Below are 21374 nucleotides of genomic sequence, written 5' to 3' on the forward strand. Positions count from 1 at the left end.
TTATTGTAGTCGTGCACCACGCCAAGCACCTCAATCTTTTTTTCTATGAGCCTCGTTCATCATCATGTGCTCGTTTTAGTGATTAGCCCACAGGAAAGAGACGAGATGATTGATATGAAGCATAGCTACATTGTACACGCTATGTAGGATATAATTTCTCTTCATAAGGAGGGATGCTATTGAAAAAAACATTAAGCATGCTTAATTTGACACTACTACCGTTTCATAAGAGCTTGCCTGGAGAGTTGCTTGTTGATGCAGCATTTTCTGCTCTGCGCTAACAATTTGATGACTTAGCCTATGGCATAATAAGCATGATATGAATTAACTCCACATTTTCTTGGTGCAATGAGATCTATCAGGTACACGCAGTTACCATTATTCTTTTTTTCATATATGTTCCAAAGAAAAAAAATTTATCCATTTCATTATTTTTCGAGATCTCAAAGAAAAGAGCATGCAAACACACGCATTCTTCTTGCAACAATCGGAGGCATGCGTTAATCACGAAGCACATCTTGATGAAATGTAAACATGTGTGATGAGACCACTCAGAAGTATCATCTACTTATTAATAGACCGACGTCATGTATGATAACAAAAGGCGAGAGCACTAAAAAAGGTCATCCACTTATTCCATAACTCAATAGTGGATGGTGACAATTAATATATCAGAACTGAGATAAGTAAGGATCATTTCAAGAACGAAGCAACTTTAAAAAGCCAGGTTTAGCCCATGGCATACTTCTGGGTCCAGTTGCGGGCAGTCATTTCGTACTTGAATCTGTCGGCCTTGAACATGTGGGCGATCTCTGGTACTAATGGGTCGTCTGGGTTTGGGTCTGTGAGCAGTGAGCAAATGGAGAGCAAAACCTGCACATAACCCAAACGATGCAACTTAGACAAACTCATCTGGGCAACATCACGATCATCAGAATTCAGAATTGCAAGTAATATTTTTCTCGGTTGATCAAACGGTTTGGGCTCTTTTTTTTTGTTTCTGAAGAGAAAAATATATCCCAGTTGAAGACTGGGGGAATTCCTCATGGACTCAGAAATCATGTCCCATGACTAGTTTACCCATGGAATGTAGAACCAGTTAGGAAAAGCCACATACGGTTTGCCCTAAGCTCAACAATAATGAGTTGGAAGGGATTAGATCAAATCTCATATCCCTTCAGTTTGGTTTAGCAATTAGCATAGACTATATCCCACAATGATAAGGATCAAATTCAAAATCTTCCAAATTTGGATTCAATTAAGGCATCTTTGGTTAAGGCACAATCTCCTCCATAAGGATCAAATTCAAAATTCAAAATCCTCCAGATTTTTTGGATTCAATTAAGGCATCCTCGATCAAGGCACAATCTTCTTGATGAGGATCAAATTCAAAATTCAAAATCCTCCAGGTTTGGATTTAGATTTGGATTCAATACGATTTCTTCCATGAGGATCAAATTCAAAATTCAAAATTCTCCAGATTTGGATTCAGTTAAAGCATCCTCGGTCAAGGCACAATCTCCTTTCTATTACTCATGATTGTAGGATATCAAACCAAATCACATTCACCCATGATTATAGAAATTCTGGTATACATTCCTTGTAAACAATAGTTTTTCCATTTTCAAATGTAATCAACAGATGTATATTCAGACTATATAAAGCCAAGTCTCTCTACTAAGTTGGCATGAGAGTTTTGCACTATCTTCTTTCTCTCTTATACAAGTAGGACCCTGATTTAGAACTGTGGATTAAATCTTTCATTTCTGAACTCTGGTTGTCATAACTTATTCTGCTAACGTCGGACCGAATCTCATTATGTAGTCAGAATTATCTCACGATCTTGGCTTATTTAAATTTGGATCTATTGTTGTACACACAAATATAGTATCTTTAATTGAACTAGCCAGAATCAGACAGATTCAGACCCGATCCTGATGCAACTATGGCCCTCCTTAGCTAGGCAACCTAATAGCGGGTCCAGTACAGGTAGAAATGGAGTATGGATCCTGTTATCCAAGATGACAACAGACCCTGGAGTTGTTGGACCATAAAACGAAATTCAATTCATCGGCATCCGTACTTGAAAATTATGTATAATATACCTTAGATATGGTTAGAGCCGGACTCCACTGATCTTTAAGAATGTCCAGGCATATGTTACCATTGCTGTTGATGTTTGGATGGAAGACCTTGGTTTTGAAGGCCACCTGTAACCAAATTTGTGCCAAACAAAATCAGAAACCGTTCTTCTTCTTTATTTGAGAACAATAGAGGTGGTGAAGGTGGATCATATAAGTTGCTTGTACCTTGGGAGGCTTAAATGGATAGTCAGGTGGAAAGTGGATATTTACAAGGAAGACACCTCCAGAGTAGGGGCTGTCGTTTGGTCCTATTATGGTAGCTTGCCAGTGGAACATGTCGTCAGCCGCCGGACCTGGAACCAAAGGTACCCAATAAGACACCAGACCAAAAGACATGAAGGCTGTGTAAGAGGGTGAAAGGCAAAGGCTATGGAGACACCGTATGTACCTGCACTGCAAGATGTAGGAGGGTCTCTCTGCAAATCCTTAAGCTCTTTGATGATTCGTCTCGACGCCATTCTAGCTATCTGGAAACTAGGATGCTTCGCAACTACTTGGCACAGAAGAGGATACAAAGAACCTTTGTCTGGTTACCGCGGGAGGAGGGAGATTAGAAGAGCATATTATAGGCCTGAGAGGGCAGGGTTTCGAGTGGACTGCAGCTGGCTCGGGGTGTAAAGGCAGAAGGACAAAGAATCTATCAAACGCTGATGGAAAAGGGTTTGCAACATCAAGTTCTTCACTATGGATGCGAACCAAATCTTCTTATAGATTGTTTTTTTCCTGGCTTTCACTACTTAAAAAACTAACACGGCTCGAAAGGCATCTCTCCCCCCACGCCTGTCATTAGAGAAAAAAGAGGAATGAGAGGTCACGGTCGGTCTCAGGGAGACTTCATTAAAGGTGGAGAATCTCAAGGGCAAACCACCAACGCCAACCACCGTTCAGTTTTGAGGCCACGACAACCTATAAAGACATCTGATTCGTGCTTAGCCGAAACAGTCTGTGACGCCATTCTTTCCTTAACTTTTTTCTCCTCACAACGTACTTTCAATGGCCACAAAAATCTACAAGCAAATGCTCAACAAATGGGCCCGCAATATTCGATCGATGACATGACAAGGCCAACAATTCGCCGACTTTTAAGCAAATTCCTTCTTTCTTATCTACTTTTTCTACCTCAGCCAGCCATTCTTGAATCACCGACAGCAACAAGGCATCTGTATACCAAAATTCGGTCTTCCAATAGCTGATGTGCACAAGTTTGAACTTTCATCAGAAATTGATAAATGACAATCTGAAACAAGCTTTTTATGATTATAGTTACTATGTCAGATTCCAGTTTTTGCACGAACAAGTGTCAAACAGTAGTCAACCAGAAGAATAACAAGCACCACAGCCAAACCTTCTAGTGATTTAAATAAAGATACACCGTGATATTGTATAGGAGGATCCATTCAAGAGAGTTTCGGATGGCCCGTTCCATGCCCATGTACGAGGAGGAAGAAGCCATTGGGAAGAAGATGTGGTACCAACAAGTGTGTCATAGACCACCACAGACCCAGATTAAGCAAAACAAATCATCACCTGATGCGTGCAAAGCTTTTTAATGCTGTCAGGAGACTATACACAAAGGTCTAGTTCCTTTGATAGAGCAAGCGAATGCAACAGTGATAGCCAGTGGGTCGTCATTCCTCTGTTTCCCTTCGTTCACAAAATGGAACAGGCCTTCTGTGCCTTTCTCTTCTTCTTCTTCTTTTGCTTAGGGGGCTGAAGTACAACTTTAATGGCTGCATCGAAGACTGCCTTAACATTCTGCGCACAAAACCTCGTTGGATAAGCATGAAGTACTATCCAAATGGTAGATACATGCACATACAAAAGAAGCAACATACTTGCTGTGTCTTTGAACTGCACTCGATATAGATAGGAGCACCTATTAGCTTCCTCAGCTCTTCTCCCTTTAACAACAAAAACAGAAGCAAACAAATCATATGCAGTGCTCTTATGATGCTGACTGAACACAATGTTGGAGATGGAACAATGATCAAGCTTCAACTCCTTTACATGCGTTTTTTTCTTACCTGAGCAGTGGTAATAGGCACAGCACCAGGATGATCCATGAAGTACTGCTTATCATCCCGAAGATCTGTAAATGAGCATTAAGCTATTTAGAAACCATATGAAGATGATTACAAGTAAAATAACCACGATATCAAAATAAAATATTACAAGCGAGCCCAACAACTTGCAAGCAATAGCAGTTTTAAATAAGCATTACATAGTATGCAAATTTTAAAAGAGCACAAGAGTGCACAATTGTCCGCTACTCTTACCATTTATAGACTAATTACTTGACTTCAATGGGAGGTTTGGATGCCTGCTTCCGTACATGTGTGATATCCCACAACTGACTATGAAACATAACTTGGGACCCTAGGTTCAAGGCTTCTAACTAAAGTGAACAGAAAATAGAAGAGACGAGAGAGAGACAGCTGATCCTGCAATCTGGAGATTGTAGGGACAGACAAATCACCATGTGAAAGGAGTAAGGCACACAGTGCTTATAGAAATCAAGCATGCAAATAGGAAGATCCAGAATTGCAAAAAATGAAAACCGAAAATTGCATCAAGTGCATCACTTTGTAATGCTACCAAGGTACACACAAAAAGAGCACGCTGAGACTAAGGTTTCAACTTTTGGCTGAAAACAATCTTCCAGCCCAAGCTAACCAAAATCAAGGTCGGAGGAACCAGTACTGGGCACTGTACCGGTTCTCCGGCGGAATGAGTCGGTGCGGGCCCAGCCCGATACCGATTCTCCAACGGAATGAGTCGGTATGGGGGAGGGAGGGCAAAGGAGTAGCGGCAGGGCCTGTACCGACAGAGGAAACTTGCCGAAGCCAGAGGAGAAGAGAAAGAGAGCGAGCAGGGGAGGGAGGGCGAAGGAGTGGCTGCGGACACCAAAATTGATCATAGATGTCATATATATTGATTATATGGTTTTTCTTTGCATTGCTTCAAGATTGTTTCTTCAGTTCTTTGCCCGTAGTTGAGCAGTTAGTATCACTGTTGGTTCATCTTCATGTCATTGATTAAACAAGACAGCCCTAGTCTTCAGTCAAGTCAAAGCAGCGGTTCTCTTTCTGCTATCTTACAAATTTCTTTCTGTAAGAAAGATAATATGATGACGCAACGAGATCATGTGATAGCTTTTCAACTGTCTGTGGCAGAGGTTATGATAGTAGCATTGCATCTATGCAATTTACTCATTCAGTAAAAAGTTCAGACTTCCAATATCCAACCAATTTAACAGAACAAGGGTAACAATCGAAAGTCTAACTTCAAAAATGGCGCCTTGCCCCCTCTATTCACCCACAAGAGTAAAATAAGACTTGAGATTGAATCTGCAAGATCTGGGAGCTCCACTCTCATAAACAATTAGATGGACTACCATCTAATTTTATCCATGCGATGGTACTTTAATGCAATGGCAATAACAACATCAGGTTAATGTCCCATACGCTTGTTGGTTTTCAGAGTCGCAGAAATGGCTACTTTTTTTTCAAGAAACAATAAATTTTGAACATTATTAGACACCTATGTCCCTATTCTCTGATGAATTGGGCTGAAATTGGGGCAGGCTAGGTCGGGTTTCAATACAGTTCAGGCCTGATTCTAGCTTCATGCCGAAAAGAGCTTGAAACTTCTTTCAAAATTACAGTTCGAGCTCGGCTCGAAGCCCGACTGGGCTGGCCTGGATCTAGGCCCAAGCTTCTCCTTCAAAATCTGACCCGAAACAAGAGAGAGTGGGAAGAGAGTGGGAAGAGAAAGCGCGGGGGGGGGGGGGTGGGGAGGGATAGGGAGAGAAGACAAAGGGGCAAGAGAGATCATGGGGGGAGAGAGATCAAGGAGAGATGAGGGAGGTAGAGAGAATGGAGGGGGAACAGAGTGGAGAGGAGAACATGAGAAAGTAGAGAGGAGAGGAGAGAGCAAGCGAAAGAGGGATTCAGTGGGGGAGAGAGAGAGAGGGAGGGGGAGAGATCGAGGGGGAGAGAGATATCAGGTGGGAGAGAGAGGGGAGAGAGATAAGGAGAGAGAGGGGAGAGCGGAGAGGGAGACATCAGGTGGGAGAGAGAGGAGAGAGCGGGGAGAGAGAGAGGGAGATAGGGAAGAGAAGGGAAGGGAGAGAGAGATCAGGTTGGAGACAGACGAGAGGAGAGATGAGAGAACAAAGAGTGGGGAGAGAGCGCGCTTAGAGATGGGCCTATTTTTAGGCTCGAGCTTCGAGTTGAGCCAAGCATTGGCTTGAGTGCAGCTCAAAGTTCATTCAAGCCAAGGTTGGTGGAACTATCTCGAACCGAATGATTCGGAGAGTACCGAGGTGTACTGGCAGCAAGCGGGGAGAAAGAGAAGGAAAGAGAGAAAAAGAAAGCAAGCGGAAGAGGGAGGAAAAGAGAGGGCCGCGAAGGCCAGCAAGCCGTGCAAAGGGCCGCGAAGGCTAGCAAGCTGCGCGAAGGGCTGCAGAGGAGGGGCTCCACCTCCAGTCCCCTGTTTCGTTCGAAATAGGAGCCTCGGAGGGGGCCTTTTTAAATTTTGCAATATTTAAGTGAAGTCGGAAAATCGCTTGCCGACTTCACTTAAAAATTGCCAAATTTCTAAAAAGGGTCCCCCTCCGGGGCTCCTGTTTCGAACGAAACAGAAAACCAGAGGTGGAGCCCCTCCGCAGCCCTCTACGCGGCTCGTCGGCCCTCCGCCGGCTTGCCTCCGCCACCCTCTTTCTCTCTCCCTCCCTCTATCCCCCTTCTCTCTCTCTTTTCCTCGCTCTCGTTCTCCCTCTCCTCTACTGTGTCGATACGAGCCCGACACGGAACGATACAGGGGCGTACCAACCTATGCCACTAGGCAACCGGTCCAGCTCCGGTTTCAGCACAGCAGACCTTGATTCAAGCCCTATTTTTTTGGCTCAAGCCTTACCTGAACAACCTCAAGGCTAGCCCAAGGCCCACGTCAAAGCTGCCCAGACCCAATCTCAGCCTTATCGATGAATGCACATGGTTATCTTAGATGATGCACACATAGGATTTTTTTGGTTCATGAGAAGAATTTTCTCTCATTGGAATATTTTTTCTGAAAATATGATGCCTGAAAAAAATAGTTTTGGCATGTTTGGTTGATCATGAAAAAGTGGTTCATTCTAAAGTGGCTAATGTTTGATTGAGCAGCTACTTTTCTGAGAAAGTTATGTAAAATATCTATTATAACCTTAATAAAAGGAAAGACTTTATCCATAGATTTTGGTGGCTTTAGTTTTGAAAAAAAAAATCTCAATTCTCAACCTATAGGAAAGTAGCTTTCCATGTCCCTCATGGGTTTTTTTTCCATGAAACATGAAAATTTTATTCCCATGGGATGCTACTTTTCCATCTGTCTCATTTGAAATCTCCAATCAAACAAGAGGTCTTTTTTTGTTTTTCCGTTGACCACACTTCTTCCCTTCTTTTTCTATGAACCAAACGAGTCCATATTGGTAATAAATGTCCACATACAAGTCGATGCACATTTAAAACTTTTTTATATTAATTGTGATGGCAGGGGTATAATGGTTTGATAGGAATCAAAAACAGACATTTCAGAATAAAAAAAAGGCCCTTCCTATAAATTTGATAATTCAGTGAATTTTTGTGCAAAATAACCCAAAGTACAATGCTAGCAAACAATTAGACATTATATTGTAGCTTAAGCTACAGATTTGCAGCCTGAATATACTAAAAAAAATAAATACATCCAATGATTCCAAACAATTCGAAATCTATTAGGTTTGTCTGATATGTTTTTTTTTTTGCTTGCTTTATAATGTCTAATATGTCTTTCTTTGGCCAAAACTTTGGAACTCAAAATGAAACAGACAAAACCACTGGAACAGCTGAAATTGAAACACCACTAAATTAGCCTAACCAAAACCAAAAGAGAAATAGGGGTTTAGACCATGGCTCAGCCAAATTGGCCCATGTAAGCAAGGCCCAAAAAGTAGGGCAGTTGAAGAATCTAGCTTGGAGGAGCCTTAGGGATGGCACAAAGAGAGTGCTCATATAGCAGAAATAGAAATGCATTAACATACAAAACTTAACAGGTAACATCTAGCATAAATGATGTATGTCCTATGATGATTAACAAGAAGAATGTATGGGTTTTTAATAAAAGGCAGTTGAATTTGTATTTAAAAAGAAAAAAAGGAAGAGAAATTGAATGTAGGGACTTGAAGAAAACTTACACTAACTACATACGTGACCATGATGAGTGAATGGACAAAGATTTAGCCAACCATTCATGAATTAACAGGGCTTGTTAAATTTAGTAATGCTAGAAATGTATAATTAAACAAGAGCTCTGTATCATACTATTGAAAGAGGATGAGAAAAACATGACAATGTGCAAGAATTAGTATAGCAAGTTTGAGCTTCTGTTGCAGACATCATAAAAGCTTATTGGTATGATGATTAAAGAGGTAAATGGCCAAATACACAGAGAATGATTAAATCGAAAAAATGCAAAACAAGAACACAACTAGAGCAAGTTCCTGATTCCTAAACAATGTGATAAGGATACTTTTACTCTTATAATATTATCCATCCTAGAGCTTCGACACATGTTACTTTCAGGTAAAATAATGCAAGAGTCCTACATTTTTTGCTGACAATTTTCCATTTGAGACAGAACTCGCCCATGGTTTACAATACCATAGAGGTTAAACCAATTCACTGTTTTAATCTAACAAACTGACATAAGATGTCAAAACAATTTCAAGTATTGCCATTGAAACACATCCTTCCATGTGAATCAACTTAGCTATAAGCAATATCAGATATATCTTGATACTTTTCTAGATTATCATTCTTCTATGTTGTAGCTTTAGCTTCTAGTTTTCTCTATTTTCTTTTAGTATTTTTGTCTTTCATCATATGCCTCTATTGCTTCATATTCCAATGTACTGAATTATCATGTTATACACAATTAAGATTACTTTAAATGATATTTGAATCATTTTTATTTTTAGCTATGTATTCTTTATTTAATTCCATTTTTTACAATTTTTATACAATCATCCAAAAAAAATAAAAGAATACTTACACCCTAAGACTGGGCCAAAAATCCACCAAGAACTAAATTCTAATCCTGAAAATAAACACATCACATTCTTATGTTGCCTTATAAAATTATGGAATCCAACAAGTGCCTAATTTCCAACTACTCATAATTCTTTTTGTTCTCTACACATTTCTTTATTCTAATATCAATATAGACAGGACTTGGCAGTTAGAATGGAACCAAACAATTAAGCAGCCACATCAGATACGAAAAAACAAAACATGGTATTGGACCTTTTGAAAGCATCGATATTTGAACTTCAACTCAAAATCATATTGCCTGGGCTAAAAAACAAAGACAAGCCAATATGAGTTACCTATGTCACTGTATGGCTATGTATCGCTTCTAAAGGATCCACTGTCAGAAAACCAACCAAAAAAAGAAAAAAGGTGGTGCAGCATTTGTGAATATAACCCAATTATGTAAACTTAAAAGTAGACTAGCACCAAAAAAATGAAGCCATCCACAGATGTAAAAAGTATACACTTCAAGAAGCATTCCAATATCTATCGGGTTTAAGGATTTAATGAGAAGTTTGGATCTGGTCCACATGCTAGAAAGGCAAAGCTGGAAGTGAGCCAACCAAGTAGTGATGTTGGATGAACAAATAATTAACTCCAGCATAACTCATTAGTGGTGTTAACTAGAAACCAAAACTGTGGATAGTATTGTACATACAAAAACATAACTATAGAGATCACACAAAATTCAGTGCACAAGTCACGAAACATCAAAAAAGCTGGCAAATATCGGAACTGAGTTTGGAACCACAGATCACTCAAGCTTGCTACTAGCACTGTTTTGGCTGCTAGAAAATGAAAAGAAAGTAAATCAAGAAAAGAGAAGAAAATTAAAAGAATTCCTCAAATCAACTGAGAAAAGTACAGAAAAAGTTGACACATATGGTGCAAGGAATAATTCAGTTATCCTCTTTCATTTAGTTTGTTTACTTACTCTCTAAATTACTACTTATTAGAGAATAAAATATTAAGCAATTATTAAGCCCAAGTTTTAAAACTCGATTTCAATTTTAATTTTTGGTCCCCCAAGCAAAGTTTCAGTTTCACCAGCACTGGCAGTTTCAACAATTTTGCTATGAGTTTCAGAGTTCTGATAAAGAAGTCAAAAAACCAGAAAAAATAAAAATAAAATAAAAAAGGCAAGTTTCTTCACATCATTTTATTGTGTTCTAAGTTATTTAAGATCATAATTTACGCAGCCTGGGTAGTTTCAGCCTCAACTTAAACTGCACTGAAGCTTAATGCATTAAATATATCACGAGTATACTAATTTATCGAGTAAAATACCAAATATAACTCAATAAAGCATAAATCAACAAATACAAGAGTATAGAATTTATCACGTACCTATTCACTACCACATATTATTGCAAGATGGATCACCTTACGAGTGATCATCACAGTTTTGATGAGATGCAGTTAATTTTTAAAAAATATTTTAAATCAATAATATATATTAGATATCATAATCATAGTAATATTTTTAAAGTAACTATAACCATATCTAACGATTAGTGCCTACTATTTACGAATTAATTCTTAATAGCAGTAATTATAGAATAGTTAATACATTGACTTATTGACATACACCTACCTGCCTCGCATAAAACCAATATCTTACCCAATCATCTACTTGAACCTATCCTACTCGTGTAGGCCTGCACAAGAGTGGGACATACAAGCTGTAGTACAATGCTAAAAGGGCTATATATGAAACTGGACAATGATAAGCAAGCCACGCATGCAAGTGCATAGTGCTAATCCTGCCACATATATGTCTGCACTGTACTAAATGAACTATCCTTACGAACCGTATGCAAATATATGTCTACATAATACTATATGAACCACCCTATCGGCCCATACATCCCGATTGTATATAATGGCTGCAAATAGGGAACACAGTGAGGTCAAGTGACCGCATATGCAGCCTCAAGCACTGTTACCCACCATTAGCAAAAGCTTAGACAGATATAACGCAGATTAGAACATTAGAGCCTTAAATAGATATTTGATTTGACTACATTGATGAATTAAAAAAAAAACATTAAACATGTTTAGTTGTTAGGCCACCTAAAAAAAACAACAGTTTTGGTTGGTTTTGGCAAACCGAAACTGGTGAGAACAAAACAAAAGAAAATTTTGGTTAGTATTGGAGTAGCCTCAACTAAAATGGATCAATTCCAGCCGAAAGTTTAAACCTTGATCAAACCGCTTACGAGAAAAAAATTTGCCTTCATTTCTTCATAATTTTCTCTCCCTAAACATCCCTTCATTGCCAAAGATTTCCCTCTAGGATCATCAACGAAAACTAGCTTTGAAGCAAGGTTCTTCCAAAAGATCAAGTTGATATAGGATAAGTCAATTTACATGACAATGACATACAAGTTCCAAACATAAAGAAATGGGAAAAAAGAATGAAGAGAGAAATGGTTTCATAAATGTTGTAGGAAAGAGCGCAAGGCATTGAAACTAAGGACCCTCAGAAACTAGCCATAAGAGGAATAGCATTTGTAATATAGGCCAGCTGAAAACATAAATAACACAAATGTGGAATCCTAGATAGGTCATCACCAAGCTTGAAAATAATCATCATGATGAATGATTCAACAAAAAATGATGCATTATAGAAGATTAACCGTGGACTTTAAACAATATGACCTTCTGAAGTCACCTCCACCAGACATTCATCAAACTGCCTAACATTCATGCAGATTTAGTCAAAGAAGGTAGGCAGTCAGAATTGATACCAAGAATTGAAGTTTCGTCTGAAATCCAACACTAAGACTGAGGCATTTCATTACAGCTCAAATCAATTTGAAAACTAGGCTAGTCCTAGAATTCCATCTATGCTGATTTTGTTTGTTTTATCATTTTCTAGATGCATGAAAGTGCTTTAGAGATTAAACTAAGTTTTCCAAATTTCTAACAAGATTTGGAACCATTGCAACCAGGGAATGTCATACCATACTGATGTCATACCATACTGAACCAGACAATATGGGACATATTATACTATATCGGTTCGGTACCAGTACATGGTCCAAAGGGCGTACCGACACTCGGTAAGTGAAACCAATTACTAGGCGTACCGACAAAGTAATAGGGTGGCACTGGTATGGGCTCGATACCAAGACAGCGTACCTTGATTACAACATTGTGTTACAAAGAGATTTCATTGTGTTACAAAGGGACTTTGAGAAAAGTACACCTTCTATCTTAGGTTTGACTATCCTAAAACTAAAATAGACACACATCCAAATTGTCACACGTCATCTTGCCATTAAATAGGAAAATGACATGTCAAGCTTCCGTACAATTTTTATTTGTATCTTCATTTTTTTCAATTGTCTCATTCCAAAACCACTAGAACAGTACATCCCAAGTCCCAAACAATATAATATACTTAAAGATTGCATCTGATTCATATTCTTGACTTATTGTTCTCTATTTTGTGATTTTTAACCTAATTTTGGTTAATATTTTTATTTTCTCTTTAACCTTTCAACCAAAACTTCTGCAATAGAGCTGGATGAAACCAAAACCAAGTTCTTACATCAAATTTTATATGAACGATGGATACCAAGAGAAGGTTCCCAAACCAAAGTTCTAATGCATCAAAAGAATTGCTTTTTTAGGTTAATGGTTGGAATGACTTGACCACCACGGCATGCAGCAACTTAAGAATTTCTGCATCCTGGTATGGCGTTGTGTAGTTGTGTAATGTCATTGACAGAACGCATCAAACATCTGTTGACCGGAATATGAGGCATGCTACCAACATCGAGAAACCTTTTTACTGATTTCTTACATCGAGAAAATACTGCTCCAACCAAATGATACATGTTGGAGCAGTATGTTCTCACCAATCAGAAGAGCTTGCAAGAACAGACTGTATAAGACACTGATTAACTGATTATTCTAAACAGTGCTGTTACATATGTATAACATATGAAATGAATTCAGTGACACGTTTAAAGATTTGTATATTTTCCCTTTGGAAACCTAACAAAACTCTTTACAAATATCATAATTGAACCCAAATAGATGATGTAAGTCTTGTCAATTAAGATCAATGAAACAAGTACATTTTAAGAGTCGCACATACTTAAAAAGAAAATAGGGAAACTGTGCAAAAGAAGAAGCAAAAAGAAGAAACCAACAACAGAAAAGTAGAAGAAATCATAACAAGAATAACAAGGTGAACAAATAAAGTTCCCAAAGGCTTCCCCATAATCTGCTTTCTGGTGCAGAAAAATCAGAAGAGGTGTCTGAACAAATATGGAGTATGGAATATAGTATACAGATTTCAAGCAATGAGTAATGATCGATCAATGGAGTTCGTGCATGTTGACGTTAGTATGGACCTTGGCACTGTTAGAAGCAATTGTGCTTTTTTACATGCATCTAAAAATATACTTGTTCATTATAATATCCAAGTAATATTATATACTATTTTTTCAAGTATTATTGTCTCAGCATCATGTTATATCCAAGTATATTTTTTATAAAATGTAAGTACTATACCAAAAACAATCCACATGTATCCAATAAATAGATCAGGGGTAATTTGCATAAAAAATCCAATTTCTTTTTTCTTTTCCAAAAATGATCTGTTTTCTGTTTTACTGGACCAGTACGGCCTAGCCCTCCGGCTTTATTCGGCTAAAAAGAGGTGTGTGTGGCTTGCGCGAGTTATGACAAGCTCTGGTGCCCCTTTTAAGTCCTAACGACACGGAATCGCCTCACGTGCGCTTTCAAATCCACACAAACGCTTTCGAGCCTCACTTATATGCATATTTAGCTCATAATGCTCACTTATGAGTCCATGCACACTTGGTAACAGATGTACATGTTATACACGTTGGTGCACGTGTAAAATGGTTCTTACAAAATGGTCCAGCAAAATCCACAATAAATTGATTGTGCAAAAAAAACCGAGCCATTTTTGCAAAAAAAAATGTTAATACAGTAGTTTTTTCACGCAAAATATATATAAATCAAATGATCAGTTAAAAACATGGAATGACCTGAATCTGTAAAAGGCAAGGATGCTGAACTTACAGCTGAAACAACGGTAGGGTTAGACGTGCAAACTATAGTTGCCACACAATGAGCAATATAGAGAGAGAAACTGGAAGAAGGATGAAGATGTACAGCATGATTACCTAAAGAGTCAAGAGGAATTGACATGGAAAACAATGCCTAAGTATTTTGCAATGTTTTGTCACTAATTAACACCACTACTACAATATTACTAGTCTTCCCATCAAAGTTTGCCATATCGATCGGTACCGATGCGTACCGACCGTATCGTACAGTACCGGTACCGAACTGGAATATGTGGCAAGAGGGCATACCAACACTAGGTATGGCTAACTGGGTGCCCCAACCAAGCTTATGGACGCTATAATAGGATGGTACCAATACGGGGTCTGGTACTAAGATGGCGAACCTTGCTTCCCATAATTTTTCAAATGCTTCCCAAAGGTCAAGGGGCTAAAATAGTAATTTCCAAAAAAAATAATTTAAAATTAAAACTTAAAAAAGTAGTTATGCACATAAAAATGAAACATAGCATATTATATAAGATATAGCAAGTTAGTGGAAAGTACCAACTAGGCACCATCAAATAGTAATTCAGTAATCAATCTCATCCACCAATATTCAAACATGACATAAGGTGGACACCATGGTAGCCAAGGCAGCCATCTTTTAAAACTTTGATGTATACACTACTGTCTTAAAGACTGCTGCACTTGACTTGTTTCATTTAAAGTGCTCAAAAGAGATTGCCTTGGATTAAAATTTCTAGCAGTCTAGATGTTTCATCTGCATAATAAATTAGGGATGGCAGATCCTTGCATCATCGGTGGCTAGGATATCTCTTGCACCTAAAATCATAAGAGAACAATTTACGCTAGCCAATGAGAATAAGCTACATAGCAAGCACTAAACACCTCTATAACCATGAGACAAACAAAAATGAACAGATAAATTATATCTATCTAATGATTGCCTTTTTGGCTTATTTCTTTATAAATGATGCTCACAAGAGTACATGATTAGCCACTTCCACCAGTGCAGATGCTCTGCGAGAATAGTCAAGAGATGGTAGATCCTCCATTTATTTACTACTCACATAAATTTAGGATTAAGAAGACCCTTTTGGTTCCACCTTTAAGTTGATTGCCCTCACATGGTGGTGATTGCAGAAGCCCTTGACAAGCTTGCTTAGAATTCAACTCCCATAACTATATTTTATACATATGAACAACAGAAAATTGTATACTTGTAAGTTAAAAAGCTTGCACCATTTTATCTAGCTCATGGTCATGTACCTATTTGCCTCTTGCTCCTTGTTGAATTGATAAATTACCCATTGGTTACAATAGTTGACCTTAAGAAGGTAGCTTACTTCTTTTATTATGATCGCAAGCAAGGTCTACTATCTTGGTACCAGACCCCGTACCAGTACCATCTTATTACAGTGTCAGTACATGGTACAGTACGAGACTGCGTACCCATATGGTGTGAGAATGCATACTAGTACTGGTACCAGGATGGTACCGACCGGTATGGCAAATCTTAATCACAAGGATAACAATGATTTCATCTTTCTCGATCACCTTTGAAAAACAAAATTCAGTAGGACCTACCTGAGGTTTCACATAAAGGAAGCTAACCTAGCCCAGTAAGCAAAAATCTAATGGCTACTACCATGCCTTTGATCAGTGTAGGCTAGATGATAGCCACAGTGTAAGCAATAATCACCTATAAGCACAACAAAAAGGCTAGAAAGAATGTACATATAGGGGGAATTTTCAAAAAAAAACTAAAGATATAACAGGAAACATGTATCTCCCAATTTTTAATCTAAAAAGTAACCACATTATGCACTTGGCAATACAGACCAAAACATAATGAAGTAAGAAAGGTCTCAGCAATTCCAGACTGAAGAATGAGGAAAAGCCTCAGCTGAACAAAAAAACATATTTTAATTAATAATCAATAGACAACTCACTGACAGCACATTTATGAAGTCTCACTCAACAAATTAACTTATATGCTACAATATCTCTGTCCATCCATAATGCCATACCAGCAAAGACCTGCAAAGTGTACCAAGGTTTTATGGCAATTCATGGAGAAAGTTCTCTTTTGTCTGCCACCACTGGACTAGGTCTAAATTATATCCTAAGGAACATTAAACATATTTGCATAAACATATGGCTCATATGAATGATTCCTGTTACAGTATCTACAAGAATGGCAAATTTGCATCATGTAAAGAAAAATAAGGACCAGAGAATCAGATACACATAAGAAATCATGCAAATGTAGGCCTATTGTGAGATTGAATCTACAAAATTTGCAGCATGCTAGAGCAATTATCAGTGACTTTTGCTGTCAGATACACACTTGACATATGAATTCTGCTTCTAACTACAGTATATGCAAACAAAAAAAAGGTTTTCAAATTTTTGAACATTGTTTATTACTTGTTGCAGTGAATTTAAACATACTGAATCATTAAGCAGTTACTAATTTTAGCATATTATCCTGTTCCTCACCGTGGATGTCCACCAAAATTCATCATCCAACTCATAGAAATAATACTCTACAATCAAGAAAAATAGTCATGGTAGAATCAAAATATACCTAGACCTATATCTGGATAACCTGTAAGAGTAAGATAAGCTCCTGAGAATTTCGAAAGGAGAAAAAAATATGGCCCATAGAGTAGAATAACAATAAGATTCAAAACTATATGTCAGAAGAGAAGTATAGATTCCTTTTATAGAACCAGTGCAGCACATATAACAGATTAATGCTGAAGCAACAATAGCATACTGATACAGCAGCTAAGAATAATAGCATGAATCACCCACCATATCAGTGTTTCACAGAACAAACTAAGCATTTCTGATGCTTAAAAATGACCACCAGGCCACTGGCATTGACAAAAATGCTACTATATTTAATTATCAGTCATAAAATGTGGAACCACTGAGTCGATTTAACCTGGATAATAAGATTCTGATAGAGTTGGGATGCTGGTTACATTTCAAGAATTTTAATTAAAACCATCAATCCTACCTACTATCTTGCATCAGATCCAATAAATCAGTCAGCCACTTCCCCATCATAGATATTAACATGAAAGTGAGAATTGTAACAAATACCAATCCCAGTACACTTGATGTCAAAGCACTTCAGCAATCATCAGAACCCATATCCTCTAGTACTAAATTGATTTTTATGCAGAATTACATGAATCATGGATTAATCAAACTGATAAGGGAAACACTTAGCACAAGAAATGCAGAAACTAAAGAAAATGAAAACAATAAAACAGGATTATAAAGACTTACCAAGCTTTGTTCCAACAAGAATTATAGGAACACCAGGCGCATAATGCCTCAATTCAGGAATCCACTGGAAGGTGAACGAAATACAAATAGGGAATAATAGATGATTAGTGATTGAAGAATAAGAAGGAGGAGAAGAAACAGGACAGTAGATAAAAAGATAATTATAAATCCCACACCTTTTTAGCAACATTTTCGTAGCTGGCCTTACTGATGAGGGAGAAGGCTAGGAGAAAAACATCAGCTCCACGATAGCTCAAAGGTCTTAGTCTATTGTAATCCTCCTGGCCTATCACATTAAAGAACAATTTCAGACTGGAACCACAAACTCGAATAGGAGAGGCAAGGTGGGGCAAAGGGAGCACAGAGGAGTGGAGCACTTACCTGCAGTGTCCCACAACCCTAGGTTCACAGTGTTCCCATCTACCACCACGTTCGCACTGAAGTTGTCAAAAACAGTTGGGACATAGTCCTGCCAGCAAAATATATATTTTTTCATAAAATTTATAGCCACTAATTATTTTCTAAAACCCTAGAAAAGATGGCTAGAACACTTAAATCCAACAAAGTAACTTGAAAGGATATCATATCTCCAACAGAAAAAAAAAATACCAACACATAGAGTTGCAACTAGGCACAGTCCTTCATTTAGTAGACACTGATGGATAATATAAATATTGTAATAATATAAATCGTAAAAGTAAGCAATTGAAATACAAATATCTCCATCCCTCCAAAGGGAAGCAACAGAAAACCATAATAATATAAATCGTTAAAGGTAAACCATTTGACCAAAGCAGTGATTCAACACAACAAAATCATAAAGAACAAATCTTTCTTCTGCCTCACAAGTAATATCTATATCTTCATGGAGACATATCGTGAAACCTACATTTCTTTCAAAAACTTCCTAATAAAGGAAATCCCAAAAATCAAAATTGCCACCGCCTCTACAGTCATCTTTCCAAGTCAATGAATAAGAAACTAAATGCACATCCTTTACTTTACAATTACTTTTCCAAGTCAGTGAGAAGGTAGTTACAAGCATATTGATTTCTCTACGATCATCTTTCCAATTCAATAAACCAGAACGTAAAACATTAAATTGGAGGATTTCTTTGATGGTCCCAAATGCTCCCCCAGAACTACAGCAGAAAGAAAAAAGAACAACACACTTTACACAAAGCCAAAGAAAAATCAGTGAGTCTACATGAATCACTTCAATTCATCAGGAAGTATAGAGGTGTCATAAGGAGGAATTTTCCTAGTTTTCCAACACTTGATCAAAAGACACCGGAAACCTAATAAATAAAAATCCTAATTTCATTTTTTTCCCAAAACATTAAGTTTTTCCCCTTTTTTTCCATGACTATCTACCTATAATTAGACTGAAACAACGCCAAATCCCGGACTGGCAAAAACCTTCGATTTTCGAAAAACCAGCAAATGCAAAACAAAACAAACCAAACTCCGAATTATGCCTTCGAACAAACAATTTCGATTCATCAGATAGACGAAAAATAAAAAGCAAGGGTTCTTTCCCCAAAACACGAAACCTAAGTTCGTTTATCCTTCCTGGCAGATATCTCTCCATCGCCAATGCAAAACCCTAAAAAGACGCCACTTCTCTCATTCCCCACGACCCATCGCCCACAATATGAAACCCTAACGACGAGAAAAAAAACTCAAAAACTGGAGGACTCACCGTGGGGAATGTGTTGCTCGTGTAGGAAATCAGCATGCAGGTCTTGCCGACGGCGCCGTCCCCGACCGTAACGCACTTTATAAACCTCGACGCGCTCATCTCCTCCCCCCCCCCGATCTCCCCAAACTACCAAGAAAAACCCAGAATCTCCCCTTCTCTTTGCTTCTTCAACCGCTACAAACCACAAGTCCCCTCCGAAAACCCCCGCATTCCCCGTCCAATGCCTTCCAACCCCTCCAAGAGATCAAGAAGAAGAAGACAAGGAAACAAGAAAACCAAGAATCGGAAGGTTGACAAAACCCTAACCCTAGATAAAGCCGCCGGCGATGAGATCTACAAGGAAATTCCCTCCCGCTTCTCTGTCTCTGTCTCTCCCCCCCGTCTACTTCGCTGCGCTCAGAATGGCAGAGCAGGGAGGCGGGGGGAAGGAAGGGGAAGGATGGGTGCCGTTGAAGCGGTCGCCGACCCCGGTGAGATATAACCATCTATAGATTAATATTATTAGTAGGAAATTATCGAATTAGTTAACTAATTTATTTGTTGGTGCCGTACAAGCTCCGACGAGGCGACGACAGCTAATATAATCTCTGTCGCTTTTCGGCTCACAAATTAATCCTTCCGCTGTTTACCGAACCGAACCGGAGCAGGCTGACCAGACCGCCACCAACACCCACCGGTCACCAGCTTGCTTTCTTTTAACTTGTCCTTGCCAACTGTGGTTAGTTTCTTTTGCCATTATTAAAATAGAAAGTATCAGATGCCATTTTTCTCTCTTCCCCGCAACAAGACACCCAAGGGGAGTTGGTGAACCTATTCAGTGTTTTGGACTTCCCTCTCTTGGTGAACAGCATTTTGATTTTTTTTTTAAGAAAGAGAAAGAGGCAGCTACAGTAATTGAGTAGATACAAAATGGGAGACAGAGAGATGAAAATCTCTACTTTATAACATTCGTTGGATGATGGGAGATTGTAGCACCTTTCAAGCTGTATATATGTATTAGAAGGCGAATAGAATTGCCGACTGGATCGCCTCCTTTGTTGTCCAATACTCCGGAGAGATCCTTTGGATATACTCATATACTAGGGGGCACTCCTCTACCGATTCATCATTTTTTTTCTTTTGATTCTGCTGGTTATACCTATACTAGAATAGTGTGAGCAACCGTTATACTAAAAAAATAAAAATTTTAAGTTATATATGTAAATTTTAAATAATTATTTTGTATTTTTATTATTTTGTGGCCAAGGAAGTTTTATTGATCTAAAGTATTCGACAGCTAGGAGTTAGAAACTTTGAACTGAAACATTTTTGGGATATTTTTTGATTTTTGTGTGCGTTACCTAGAGGCCAGATCTTCCCACCTTTACCTATAGGTTTTTTGGCATGTCAAAGAATTCTATATTGGTTTTGAAATTGCTAATGTACTTCAGTAAGGAACATTATGTAGTTCATTGGCCTGGAAATGTGGCTACTAAAATATTTTTGAAGGTTAATTTAGATTGAGAGTTTTTTTTGATGATAGTTTATATGACTAAGGTTGATGAGAGAATTGTAGCTTTTAAGTGGTTATGAAGAGGGGCCTATCCATCTGAACTAGATTCAAAGTGATAAAAAATTTCCTAAGTTAATGAAGTTTTGGAGGAGGTAATTTTAGATAAAAAAAAGAAGACATGATCTTTTCACACGTCCATTTACTTATTTGAAGGGAGATGTTTAGACAGAGAAAGGGAGTTTCTAAATCTCTACTCTTTGATTGGTAAATTTATAGGTATAAGTTTCTTTTTTCTATAATTTCTAAGTATTTTTCTCTACTTATGAAATATGAATTGGTATTTTATCATTGCTTTTCTTGTATACTCGTCAAGTTTGTGCAGTGGAAAAACACATATTTTTCCGAATTTTCACTTTCATCTTTATTTTTTATTTTAAGTAAGATAACAAGAATAAAATGCAATGTGGTAGACATATCATGCTTTATCTATTTTTTTGCTATTTATTTTTCTAAGAAAATATTTTTATGTACTTTTTCTACTTCTGTTTATTT

The 21374-nt window shown here is 37.9% G+C and overlaps 2 protein-coding genes across 2 annotated transcripts; both read right to left on the bottom strand.

The window, feature by feature from the left end:
* Window positions 1-542: 542 nt before the first annotated feature.
* LOC103724129 (ubiquitin-conjugating enzyme E2 28-like) lies at window positions 543-3211 on the bottom strand. Its single transcript, XM_008815290.5, has 4 exons — window positions 2533-3211; window positions 2310-2437; window positions 2106-2210; window positions 543-873 (listed from the first exon to the last, which is right to left on the bottom strand). Exons 1-4 carry the CDS (start codon window positions 2600-2602, stop codon window positions 730-732), a joined length of 447 nt encoding a protein of 148 aa, XP_008813512.1. The 5' UTR covers window positions 2603-3211; the 3' UTR covers window positions 543-729.
* A 155-nt stretch (window positions 3212-3366) lies between these two features.
* On the bottom strand, window positions 3367-19824 carry LOC103724128 (rac-like GTP-binding protein ARAC3). Its single transcript, XM_008815289.4, has 7 exons — window positions 19331-19824; window positions 18010-18097; window positions 17805-17914; window positions 17629-17692; window positions 4169-4233; window positions 3980-4045; window positions 3367-3899 (listed from the first exon to the last, which is right to left on the bottom strand). Exons 1-7 carry the CDS (start codon window positions 19427-19429, stop codon window positions 3795-3797), a joined length of 597 nt encoding a protein of 198 aa, XP_008813511.1. The 5' UTR covers window positions 19430-19824; the 3' UTR covers window positions 3367-3794.
* Window positions 19825-21374: the final 1550 nt, after the last annotated feature.

This window comes from Phoenix dactylifera, chromosome 3, assembly GCF_051530095.1.
Source record: "Phoenix dactylifera cultivar Ajwa chromosome 3, Ajwa_hap1_PhDact_Kaust_v1.1, whole genome shotgun sequence".
Taxonomy (NCBI): Eukaryota; Viridiplantae; Streptophyta; class Magnoliopsida; order Arecales; family Arecaceae; genus Phoenix; species Phoenix dactylifera.